Below are 12,943 nucleotides of genomic sequence, written 5' to 3'. Positions count from 1 at the left end.
CAGAAGGTTAGTTAGACTCGTAATGCGGAGGTTACAAGGAGACATGGAGCAGAAGGTTAGACTTATATTGTGGAGGTTACAAGGAGACATGGAGCAGAAGGTTAGTTAGACTCGTAATGCGGAGGTTACAAGGAGACATGGAGCAGAAGGTGAGTTAGACTTGTAATGCGGAGGTTACAAGGAGACATGGAGCAGAAGGTTAGTTAGACTTGTAATGCGGAGGTTACAAGGAGACATGGAGCAGAAGGTTAGACTTATATTGTGGAGGTTACAAGGAGACATGGAGCAGAAGGTGAGTTAGACTTATATTGTGGAGGTTACAAGGAGACATGGAGCAGAAGGTTAGTTAGACTCGTAATGCGGAGGTTACAAGGAGACATGGAGCAGAAGGTGAGTTAGACTTGTAATGCGGAGGTTACAAGGAGACATGGAGCAGAAGGTGAGTTAGACTTGTAATGTGGAGGTTACAAGGAGACATGGAGCAGAAGGTGAGTTAGACTTGTAATGTGGAGGTTACAAGGAGACATGGAGCAGAAGGTGAGTTAGACTCGTAATGCGGAGGTTACAATTAGATGTCAAATCTAAGTGAAATGAACTCTAAATAGGAAGACAATGTGATAGATATGAGAAAGTTGACATAGAGATTACTAACTGAGTGTCTGTTAGATACCATTTATCTTACAAGTTGTTTAAAAATGTATTTAGCAAGCGAAAGTGAGTCTCTGTATGATACCATCTATCTTGGAATTTGTATTTATTACATACCATACAATCACATCGTTTTATGGTCAAATAGATTCAAATGTATTTTCTCATCATAGCTGCACAGTAACACTGAACACAACATTATGAATGAGTGACGTCACTTTGCTTCCTAATCACTCCTCATCTCCAAGATGACCATCCACCAAAACATTTCTGCCACATCTTTGCGTCGTCAAGGCAATAGTGAAAATGCAAATAGATAAGACCACAGAAAATTAAACACAGTAAAACAATGATGTTACGATGTGAATGTGGATGATTTTAATTCTTGCAAGCATAAAATATTTGAGCTTATGCCGTCATCATTATAGTTTGGTGGTTGTCATCATTGGGAGATTGTTTTGTTCTTCACATTGGGTATCTGTACTTGTGTACCAGTTTTCATTCAGTGTCATCCCATCTACCAGAGACAAAATTATTGAGTGTGTAATAAATTGTACCCAGTGTACGTGAATGTGAGTTTGCTGAGGTTACATTTACTATCAATGGGGGACTACTCTTCCTTACCGCAGCCAGAAACTGGAATGGATTGTTGCAGAGTTGGCAGTGTGAAATGTGAGTTGATTACATCCTGTATGTTATGAGCACATGGACTTTGCTTTATTACGCGCCAGAGGAAGAGCTTAAGCAATGGCTTATGTGTACATCAGCCGTTCCTGTACATGTTCGATTGAAAGGATGTGAACCCACATGAACCCTCACAATCGTTCCATGTTGTACATTACTGTTTCAATGAGTGTGTCTTGGTTCTGAGTTAGTTTGATCACATTTGAATCACATAGTAGCTCGGAATTGGGAGTGGACATTTATCGAAAGAATTACCATGTGAAAATGTCATTGTCATCAAATCATCAGAGAAACCACAAGGCAAATCAATCTCACAGTGGACAGTCACTAATGTTATCATGACAGGTATGTTTGTAAGACGATATATGACATTTGTCACATCTCCCTGGTAAAAGTGCCAATGTTGTACATGTTGAAGATTCAAAGGGAATCCCAGCCTCTATCTCTAACGGCGATTTCCACATAACTGTTTACATAGATATCACTGATTGTTTATGCCATTTTTAATTCATGAACAGCACATTTAATAAAATAAATTAAAATTCAGATTTGTGTTATATTTATTCTAATTGCTTTTCATTGTATAAATATCTCTTTATGTTTGAATAGTGAAAATAACAGGAAGGTGTAATGTGTGTTGTTTTTGGCATGAGTAACAGGTTGCTGTTTGACTGAAGCAGGTTGCTGTTTGACTGAAGCATGAGTAACTTATCAGTGAAAGTAGTCCATCATAACCTGACCCTAGGTCATCACCATGGAGTAGCCAATCACAGGATTAGATATCAATCTGACAGACAGACAGACAGACAGACATTTTATTCAGTAATAGGCCAGTGGCCCAATATACAAACATAGGTATAATTAGAATTTACATGCGTTTATCTAAATACATCAGAATCTCTTATTTTCCCAACATTATATAAAAATAGGCATAAGTTTTTTATAACATCTATATTTTTTGAGGTCATAATGTTTATAAAACTGTGTTGTGATATAGGGTGTTTCAAATATTTATCCAGAAACTTTTTTCTTATGTCTAGGTAGGCTTTACAATAAAGTAAAACATGTATTTCATCTTCAATTACATACAAATTCTTTTGATAGCAAAAGTGACAGAATCTTGAATCATAAGGGATATTGTTGTATCTGCCAGTCTCAGAACAAAGTTTATATTTGCCGCATCTAAATTTTGTTAAAGAATTTCTCAAATATGGGGCAATATCTATAGAGAGATAAGATTCGACATTCAAGGTGGACTTAAAGAGTATATAATTAGAACACTTGGTTGTATTATGTAGCGATGAGAACCAGTCTTGTGAAAGATTATCAGATAGTCTTTGTTTAAAAACAGACATGAATACATCAATATTACCAATATCCTGTGCAATCCAGACAAAGCCAAACCCAAGTCTGTATAATATATTCTTGATATGAGATGCCCAAGTCGTTCGTCCAGATTCATCTAGTGACTTTAGCATTAAATAACACTGGTGGGGCAACCTACAACTTGGGAGAGTTAAAAGTCTACACCAATATTTAACTGCCTTTGACATATAAGTAAGCTGAAGAGTGAATCTGCCACATTCACCTAGTGCCATGTTGTTGCAAGTATTTTTACCAACTTTTAAGAAATATTTACATGTTTTTATCTGTATTTGTTCGATGATTTTACAGTGGGTAACACCCCAAATTTCTGAACCGTAGCAGAGAATCGGTTTTACCATAGCATCAAATATTCTAAAAAGATCTGCACATGACAGAAAACCTACACGTTTTTGGAATCTAAAGATAGCCATAACGGCTTTATTGGCTTGTGATGCAAGAGTAGTGTGAGCTTTAGTCCACACTAACCTAGGAGTAAACACGATACCCAAATACCTGTAGTATGAAACAACTTCCAGCTTTTGCCCTAAAAGAAACCACTTTTCATACTGTCTAAGGGGCCCACTATTTCTGAACACAATAACCTTAGTCTTATCAATATTGACCTTCATACCAGTGACTCGACAAAAATTCTCAAGGCCATGAATCTTCTTCTGTAGCTGGAATGCTGTATCTGAGACTGAGGAAACATCGTCCGCAAACATTAGAGCATATAGGTTATTAACGTTAAGTGAAATAAATACACCACGGCCGCCAAATTGCTCCATACTTTGCATGAGCTGATTAATGACGATAATAAACAGTTGGGGACTGAGGATGCAGCCCTGCCTAGTACCTATACTACAATCAAAATAGCTTGACAGACCTTTAGATGTTCTAACACAGGCTGACAACCTATCATACATTGATACCAAGATGTTATAGAATTTACCACCCACACCAACTCTTTTCAGACTTGACAGAAGAATTTTGTGATTAACTGTATCAAAGGCCTTAGAGAAATCAATAAACAGACAGTAGAACCTTCCTTTTTTCTTAACTGAGTATTTCTGAACCATAGCTTGAAGTGAGAAAATGTGGTCAGTGGTAGAATAATTGCTCCTAAATCCTGCCTGTGCTTCATGAATAATATTCTTCTCCTCACACCAAACCTGTAATCTACTGTTAAGAATGGAAGTGAATATTTTACACACTGAATCAATAAGAGAAATACCTCTGTAATTATTAGGGTTACTTTTGCCACCAGATTTATAGAAAGGACAAATAATGCTTCTGCCCCAGTGCACAGGAAAAATACTTTCCTGGAAAATCTTATTAAACAGCACTGTTAAGTAATTACTGATAAATGTCTTAGAAGCTTTAATGAAGTCAATTGCAATACCATCTGGTCCAGGGGACTTGTTTTTTGCCAGTTTATCAATGTGAAATAAGACTTCATTTTCGGTAATGTCACAGTTTAATGTTACAAGCTCTTCATCCTTGTAGACCTCTGAATTGATATCTCTGTCATGCACATTACCAGAACACTCAGTAAGAAGCCCTGAAAAGTGATTGTACCAGTTTTCACAACTTATATCGTATGTTTTGTCAGGTGTTGATATTGAACCTGATTGCTTTAGTGTTCTCCAGAATTCTCTTGGGTTGTTTCTCGCTGCCATAAGTTTTTCTTTTTGAATATCAAAGTAAGCTGTTCGTTTGTAGTTGAAAGTCTTCTTGAATGATTTACGTAGGGTTTTATAAATCAATATATCTAAGTTATTATCTCTATGGTCTCTCAGTGCTTTATATTTCAAATGTTTTAATTGTTCAAGTTCTTCGTCCCACCATGGGGGCTGAGGTTTGGAATTAATGTCATGGAAACCTGAAAATACCTTCCTATTGTGTTCTGCAGCTCTTTGGTACAGCTCAGTAAAAACATTTAATGAATCTTCAATATTAATGTCTATATAGTGATATAATTCTCTATGTAGTTTTCCATACAGGCTTTGGAACTTAGAGATAAACATATCACAGAGCTCTTCATTCCACACGTATTTAGTCCATACTGTTGTTGAATTACTCTCTATGCAATTGCTAGTTGGAGGATCTGTTGCTACAGGTGACTCGAGCACACCAGTAATGTTGGGTGGCTGGATATTCAGAGAACAGTAAATAGGAAAATGATCAGACACATCACATGTACCAACACCAAAATTAGCAACTCTAGGAAACACAGATGTTGATGCAATCATGTAGTCTACTAGACTAGAACCATTATGTGTAACACAAGTAAACTGTCCTTGTTTATCCTCATATAGTCTACCATTCATGATATGGATTCCAAATGCACAGCACAGTTCCATCAGTTTTTTACCAAAGTTGTTATGATGTATGTTGTCTTTACTTGATCTGGACATTTCAAAATCATCTGAGGGATAATCATCAACATCTCTTACAATAAAATCAATATTATCATTAGGAATGAAGTCTAAAAAGTCTTTAGTCCTAGCATTTAGGTCACCAGCTAGAAATAGTTGCTTGTCCGGGTGATCAGCAGCTATAATATTTAAGTAATGTTCAAGCATGGCAATTCCATCACTGTCACTAGCATCATACACTGGAGAGCCCTCTGGCGAGATATAAGTAAATATAAGCAGAGTGTCTCTATCCCAATGCAAGCACTTAGTTGAGAAAAGTAAAACAACAGTGTTTTGAAAATGATCATAAAGTCTTGTAATTATATCATCCTGTAGCCATTTCTCCTTTATCAACACGGTGACTCCGCCACTGTGGCGGCCTAACTGTTTCATTTTATCTCTCACAGCGTTGACTGCTCGAAAACCGGACAAACAGGCGGAAAATTCGTTATGAGCCTTTACAAATGATTCACAAAAACATACTATATCGAAATTATGACACAAAGGTTTCACCTGGGAATATTCATTGTCATGTTTATGTAGACCGCCGATATTCCACGTCAGAATGTTGAAAATAAGGCCATGGCCATCGCATCATTCGTCGGTTTGTTTATCTTCCGACTGTGTCCGTCCTTCACCTTCCTTGTCTATTTCATTTCCGGGTCCAAACAAACTGGCCCACGTGGTTGTGTTATTGTTTGAGTATGGCGGTTCTTTGTGCGATCCTTTCTCTTTCACGATGTTTTGGGAATTCCTATCATACACAAACACTTGACCATTTACAATAAGCTTATTTTGCCTCATCTTCGGGTTGTTTCCTGCATTCCTTGCCTTCACAAACCAAGGTGAAAGTGCTCGTCTGTCCTCTCGTATTTTCTGGGGGAAGTCCTCTGTCACACGCTTGTGTTGTGATCCCTCAGTCCTGTCCGCACGTGATGCCTTGAAGATGTCGCTCTTATCTTTAGATGTCAGAAATTTCGCAATGATTGGAGAACCTGGCTTCCGCTGATTTAGCCGATGTGCTCGTATTATCACCATCTCGTAGGCGTTGCCCATATGTAAATCTTCAGATAGAAACTGACGCACCTTACTCTCCGATTGTTCCCACGTCTCGCCTTTATCGCCGGGAATCCCATGGAAAATTAGATTTTCTCTTCGGTTCCTAGATTCGAAGTCAGTAATCTTATCTTCCATCGCTGATAGTTTTGACTTTAGCTCTTTGTTTTCTTGTTGTAGATGATGAAGTTGGCTGCTGAAATCTGTCGCCATCTTGTCGACCTTGTCACTGAGGTTTACAAAGTTTTTGTTCATAGATTTGATATCAGTTTTCATTTCAAGGAGTATGGTCAATATATCAGTGCTGTCCTTTTCACTCACGTTTATGCCAAGTGCACCCGATTCGTCCACAGCCAGGGTTTGTTGTCGTGTAGTGGGTCCAGGGTTTGACTCGACATCGCCACATGTGATAAGTAGGACACTCATCAGACAAATTAAACGCACTCCTAGCGAGAGGTAACACCTCTCAAGTTTTAGTCCATGCATACTTAGGCCTTTTATCTTGTTTGGTTGGCAAAATGTGCCTATTTTGGCTCTGTATTGGGCTAAAGAAATGCCCATTTTTCAGAGCTCGTAACTGACACGTCCACACACAATATCAATCTCACACATATAAACTCACACGCAAAAGAAACGCAAGTCTGACATGTAGCATCACTGTATTTCTTTTTCAACAGTTAAGTATACAAATACGAGTGGAGTCAGATTACAGAAATTTGAGCAAACACAGTTCATTGGTATCCATACTCAATAAGGTCTTTACAATTTGTGTCAGCAATTGCATTTTCCGATTTCGATCATTTGAATTACGTCATTCAATACCTGGTGTGCCCACCATTAGCATTGATCACTGCCACACATCTCTTGTACATAGAGTTGATCAGACGATTTGTGAAGGCCCTTGGGATCATTCTGCACACTTCCAGTACAGCTGTGCGCAGGTCATCAGCAGTTGCAGGCGCTGGTTGCACTTGGTGGAGACGCCTCTGAATCTCATCCCACAAGTGCTCGATGGGGTTAAGGTCAGGGCTAATGGCCGGCCATTGCATGACGTTTATGTTGTGCTGTTGAAGAAAGGCCATGGTAAGTCTTGCAACATGCGGACGAGCATTATCTTGCTGGAAAATGTGATTCCGATGTCGGGCAAAAAATGGAGCAACATGAGGTCTGATGACTTGGTCAATGTAACGCTGAGCTGTGATGCCGCGTCCTCGACCTTGACCCACATTCTGGAAGCACATTGGTCCAAGCCTAGCATTAAGTCCAATTCCGGCCCAAATCATGACACTAGGACCACCCCATGCATCCCTTTCCAACACGTTTCGGTCAGCAAAACGCTCTCGTTGACGTCTCCAAACCCTGACCCGTCCATCTGCATGTGACACACAAAAGCGACTCTCATCAGAGAAGATGACACGTCTCCACTAACGCTGACGCCAATTTTGATGACCCTGTGCCCATTGAAGTCGTGCTTGTCTATGGTGTGGTCGGAGTATTGGACGATGTGCTGGTCGGCGACATCGTAGGTTGGTGGCGTGCAGCCGTCGGATAAAGGTGTCACGGCTTATGCGTCGATTATGTGTCCCGACAGTATCCCGAGCAGTTTGGCTTGCTGTTAAGAAAGGATCACGCTGGTGTTGCCGTGTCATGAGACGATCTTGCCTAGGGGTCGTGACCCTTGGTCGGCCGCTTCGTTGACGGTCATTGGTTGACTGTGTTGTGTTATAGCGATGCTGGAGACGGTAGATTGTCGTTATGTTGACGTTAAAGTGCCAAGCAATGTGTTGGACAGACTCTCCAGCGTGTAAACGTCCGATAGCCAGATTCCTCTCATGTTGGTTTAGTCGTGGCATTGTTGAACAATGAAGGATATGCCAAAGTTCTTGGCGGTTTTTATACCCACTACATTGATCTTATAAAATGATACAGAAAATGTTCCAAGCATCGCCAAGCATCACTATGTACCGAAGGTATTATGAAATTAGGGGTCCAAATTTGGTTCTTCAGTTCAGATAGAAACTTGCGTTTCTTTTGCATGTGAGTATATGTGATAACAGTTTTTCTCACTAGGGTTTCTCACCCATGGGATAACTTTGAGTGAAGTGACAATGAGATAACTATTAGTGAGATGACAATGAGATAACTATGAGTGAGATGACAATTAGATAAGTTTGAGTGAGATGACAATTAGATACATAAGGGGGAGATGACAATTAGTTACTTAAGAGGGAGATGACAATTAGTTACTTAAGAGGGAGATGACAATTAGTTAACTATGAGTGAGATGACAGTTAAGTAAGAGGGAGATGACAATGTAGATAACTAAGAGTGAGTTGGGATAATTCTGCTGTATGTTTCAGGACAGGACGGAGGTGTACCAAGCATTCAGCAAGTCTTCCCATGGTGTTCTTCTCTGCACTGTAAGTACTGGCAGTGTGTTACTACATGTTAGATTGAGTTAGGGTTAGGGTAACACATGGACCTTGTTAGTGTTTCACAGTACATATTGTTGTCTTCAGGATGTGATCCGTGAAGGTCCGGGGTAGAATTGGCGTTCAGCAACCCATGCTTGCCATAAAAGGCGACTATGCTTGTCATAAGAGGCGACTAATGGGATCGGTTGGTCAGGCTCACTGACTTGGTTGACACGTGTCATCGGTTCCCAGTTGCACAGATCGATGTTCATGTTGTTGATCACTGGATTTCTTGATACTCACTCTTCAGGATGTGACTGGGTTTAGGGTACACGTGGACCTTGTTAGTGTTTCATGGTACATATTGCTGTCTTCAGGATGTGAGAGGGTTAGGGTAACATGTGTATCTTGTTAGTGTTTCTTTATACATATTGTTGTCTTGAGAATGGAACTGGGTTGGGGTAACGTGGACCTCATTTGTGTTTCATGGTACATACTGTTTTCAGGATGTGGCAGCCCGAGGTCTTCACCTTGCCCATGTTCAGTGGATTGTTCAATACACTGTTCCGACTCAGGAGGCAGACTACATACATCGGGTGGGGCGCACTGCCAGGGCAGGGGCAAAGGGAGAGTCACTGCTCTTCCTTCTACCCTCAGAAGTAGACTACCTCCAGGTGCTCAACAAACACAACATCAGGTTAGTACATCCAGGTGCTCAACAAACACAACATAAATTCATACTTTCAGGTGCTCAACAAGCACAACATCAGGTTCATACTTCCAGGTGCTCAACAACCACAACATCCTGTTCATACTTCCAGATGACAACAAACACAGCATCAGGTTCATTTGTCCTGGTGTTCACTGAACATAATGTCACTGGATTCTGTGTAATGTGTGATAGTGTCTGATCATCTAATCTTCAGTTATTTATTTCAGCCTGAAGGAGGTTAAGATGAACAGGGTGCTGGGTGTCCTCATGAAGCTGATGACTGACCTGTCTTCAGACAAGGAAATGGTGAGCCTCCTGTTATACAGTATAAACTGACAGATTTTGACACTGATTGTCCAAAAGCTACCACAGCTGTATTCTGGGTGTTAGCTCATTTTCCCATATCATTCCAATTAACAAATTGAACCTTGATGGGTACTATGTAATATGCTCCAAGTGACTACCATGAAAAGTTTCAGCAGTCTTCTGAATGTGATCTCATTATACCATGTAGCCATTGTTAAACTAAAGAGGACAAATTGTATGGATAACAACTTCTTTATTGCGTGATAGCGACGTTTCGGTGCAGATTCTTGTACCGTTGTCAAGCATGAATGAGGCATAAAATCCAGAACTTGTATATATATATATATACTAATACAAACAATGGGATAACATAGTATACAAAGAAAACACAATTGATAACCGGAGCAACATAATGCCATAATTGGGGAAACAGAAAGCTGGAGAAGCCAGTAGTAGACAAAGGATAGTCAATGGAAGCCAGACATGTACAAATAAAGGGGGGTTACAATGAAGGAGGATGAGATGTTTATACAATAGATTGGGCTTGGTAGAGGAGTGGATCATAAGCAGATGGAATGAAGTATCCTTGGTCACGGTTGATGGTGGGCTTGTGGCGTTTGATGTGAATGGCTTCGGTGAGTTTGCGTTTGGTGAAGTCCGTTAGGTTGTTGGCTAGGATTGTGATGTCAGACCACTCTATTTGATGATTAGGGTTTTCTTTGATGTGGTCCGAGATGGCTGATTTGCTGTCCGAGTTAGTAACAGAGGTGCGATGTTCTTTGACTCGGGTTTTGAATGGTTTCCTGAATGGGAAGAGACGTGATCTCCCTTTCTGTGCATGCATGGACCTTCCAAAAATTTCACTTTTACTTAAGTGTCTTGCGAGTCAGATATTTTTGTTTTCGCTAAGTTGCTGCTTACTGATACGTTATTACTATTTAAATTGTTGTTTGTATCTCCTTTGTGTGTATGACACAACAGTTCTGTTGTATCTGCTGACTACCGAATCCCTAGGGTGGCACCTTCCTCTACAGTCTCTCATGAAGAGGATTTACAGAAACAGTAATTAGAGGACCATACCTGGAAGCTGAGCACTCCTGTCGCTCTAAGACGTCTTGTTCCTGCTCGCCCAGGTCTCGTTGCCGATCTAGGAGCCCACACCTTTGTTGCTACTGCCGATCTGGGTCCAGGTCTCACTCTACCCAGTCATCCACAGATAAGGAGAGACGTTCCAGATCCCCAGACTCGCAGGAAGTGCCATCATTGGTCCCATTCTAGGTCACCTCCTCCTTGCCTACGTACATTACATTACTTACACTTCTCTGACTCAGTAGTCGTCCACTGTTCAGTGCCCAACATCTTCTGCCTCTAGTCAGTGACACGATGCTCCTACTGTATCAGGGAATGGTCCGGAGGAACGCTATTCTTCCCCGCATTATAACCAAGAGATGCTACATGAGACAAATGATGGGGGTACTTGCTGACAGGTTGCCTGGTACTGACGACCCGAGAGAGATTAGTTTTTCTCCAGAATTGATATAGCTGCCTCATCCTATGGTTGCCAATGTTGTTGCCTTCCTGGATGCAGATTTTGCTGAAATATCACAATCAACTCTCTGAAGTCATGCAAGGGAGATTATGAAAGCCACAGCTTGGAATTTGCAGATAGTACAGCAGCACATGATAAATCCCTGAAGCGCCGGTCAAGCTCACCACTGTCTTCCTATCGCTTAAAAGGATGCTGAAACCTATTTATGTCAGCCTGGGATTTAAGAGAGAAAAATGCATCAAGGATTGATCATTTCTTTACTCTATACCAATGGCAGGGTCAAGTTCTTCGTGACTTACTGGCACATCTTTGAGTGTGGCAAGAAGAATTCAAAAAGAAGTTGATGAGAGCCCCTTTTACGTCTCACTTTCTGTTTGATGGTGGATCCTGAAGTATATTGAGAACATGCGGAAGTTACAAACACTGAGGTGTCCTTATCTACTTTTGAGAGCAGAGGGAAGCACCGCTGCGGAGCCTTCTGTAGAGGGCGCGGTTGAGGCAGGACCAACTCCGATGGTCAGCGCCATCAGCAGGACTGCTCCCAGTAGCTTCCTAAGATGCCTGGCAGGAGAAGGGGGAAAGGCTTCATAGTTCCACATCCACAACAAGCACAACATCAGACCCCTACCTGCAGGTGTTCAACAAACACAACATCAGGTTCGTACTTCAGGGTGCTGAAGATAGGAGCGGGACCTCCCACTGCCAGTCATGCTGGTTCGTTCTACTCCAACGGGCAGGAGAATGGAGATCTTCTGGCCAAACTCGACAGTTTCATTTGTAACCAACATCCTCAAGACTGGCTACAAGTTGCCAATCGTTGTGTCACCACCTCTGACTGCAATACCCCAGTGACGCAAGTACACTCTAGACCAGCAATCACTGCTAGCAGACAGCATTCAGACTCTGTTAGACAAGAAGGCTATAGAGACCGTGCTAGACCCCCAGCAGTCTCCTTGGTTCTACTCACCCATCTTTCTGGTGCCCAAGAAAGATTTGCAACATGGCATCTTGCAACAAACTGTGTCTGCCAGAGGCACTTCATTTCCAAATGGTGTCCCAGGAACAACTTCAAGCCAAGTTTGCGCCCGAGGTCTGACTTGCCAGCCTCAACCTTTAGGATGCCTACCATCATCACAGGAAGTATCTGAGATTCATGTTCAGTGGGTCATACTACTAGTGAAAGGTGCTCCCGTTTGGCATTTCAAAAGCCCTGTGGCTTTTTACTCGGATTACTTCGCCAATCACCCGTTTCTTACATCTTCAGGGCATCGACTTCGACCCTTATATAGACAACTGTCTCATGAAGCACTTGGACAGTCAGTTCTACACAAACAGCTTGACTTTGCCATCTGTCTCCCAGAGCAACTGGGGTGGATTATCAACATCGAGAAGTATCATCTGGGGCCATCCATGGAACTGACGTTCCTAGGAGTCTTGTTCCTGACTCGCTCCAACCTCATCACGATTCCCAGGATCAGTGTAGGAAAATTCAAGCCTCTTATGCTCAGGTAGTGGCAGTCCCTCTTGGGTCTTCTCACTTCAGCCCAGGACTTGACAGTCAGAAGTCGCTTGATGCTCTGGTCGTTACAGAGATTCCTCCTGCCTTACATCCAAGCGGATGACCGGCATCTCCAGCGGTACAACATTGGACACCTCTACTGAACACCAGACTCCTGATAGCATTGGACAATTCTAGTGGTGTGGTTGTTTCACATCCAAGGAATGACCAGATCCAAACAGCTGATTGAGTAGACATTCCTGTTAGCCAGTAACCTGGATGACAATGGCATCACGG

At 41.6% G+C, this 12,943-nt stretch overlaps 1 protein-coding gene across 1 annotated transcript in view; it reads left to right on the top strand.

The window, feature by feature from the left end:
• The window catches only part of LOC137273091 (ATP-dependent DNA helicase DDX31-like), a 95,229-nt gene that overhangs the window by 39,727 nt on the left and 42,559 nt on the right, over positions 1–12,943 (top strand). The window contains exons 12-14 of the mRNA XM_067805539.1: positions 8,528–8,587; positions 9,088–9,278; positions 9,521–9,599. Of these exons, the coding sequence (XP_067661640.1) occupies positions 8,528–8,587; positions 9,088–9,278; positions 9,521–9,599 (330 nt within the window). The remainder of the gene's footprint in view (positions 1–8,527; positions 8,588–9,087; positions 9,279–9,520; positions 9,600–12,943) is intronic.

The sequence above is a fragment of the Haliotis asinina genome, chromosome 2 (genome assembly GCF_037392515.1).
Source record: "Haliotis asinina isolate JCU_RB_2024 chromosome 2, JCU_Hal_asi_v2, whole genome shotgun sequence".
NCBI classification, from domain to species: domain Eukaryota; kingdom Metazoa; phylum Mollusca; class Gastropoda; order Lepetellida; family Haliotidae; genus Haliotis; species Haliotis asinina.
This window is presented reverse-complemented; position numbering and strand designations above follow the sequence as displayed.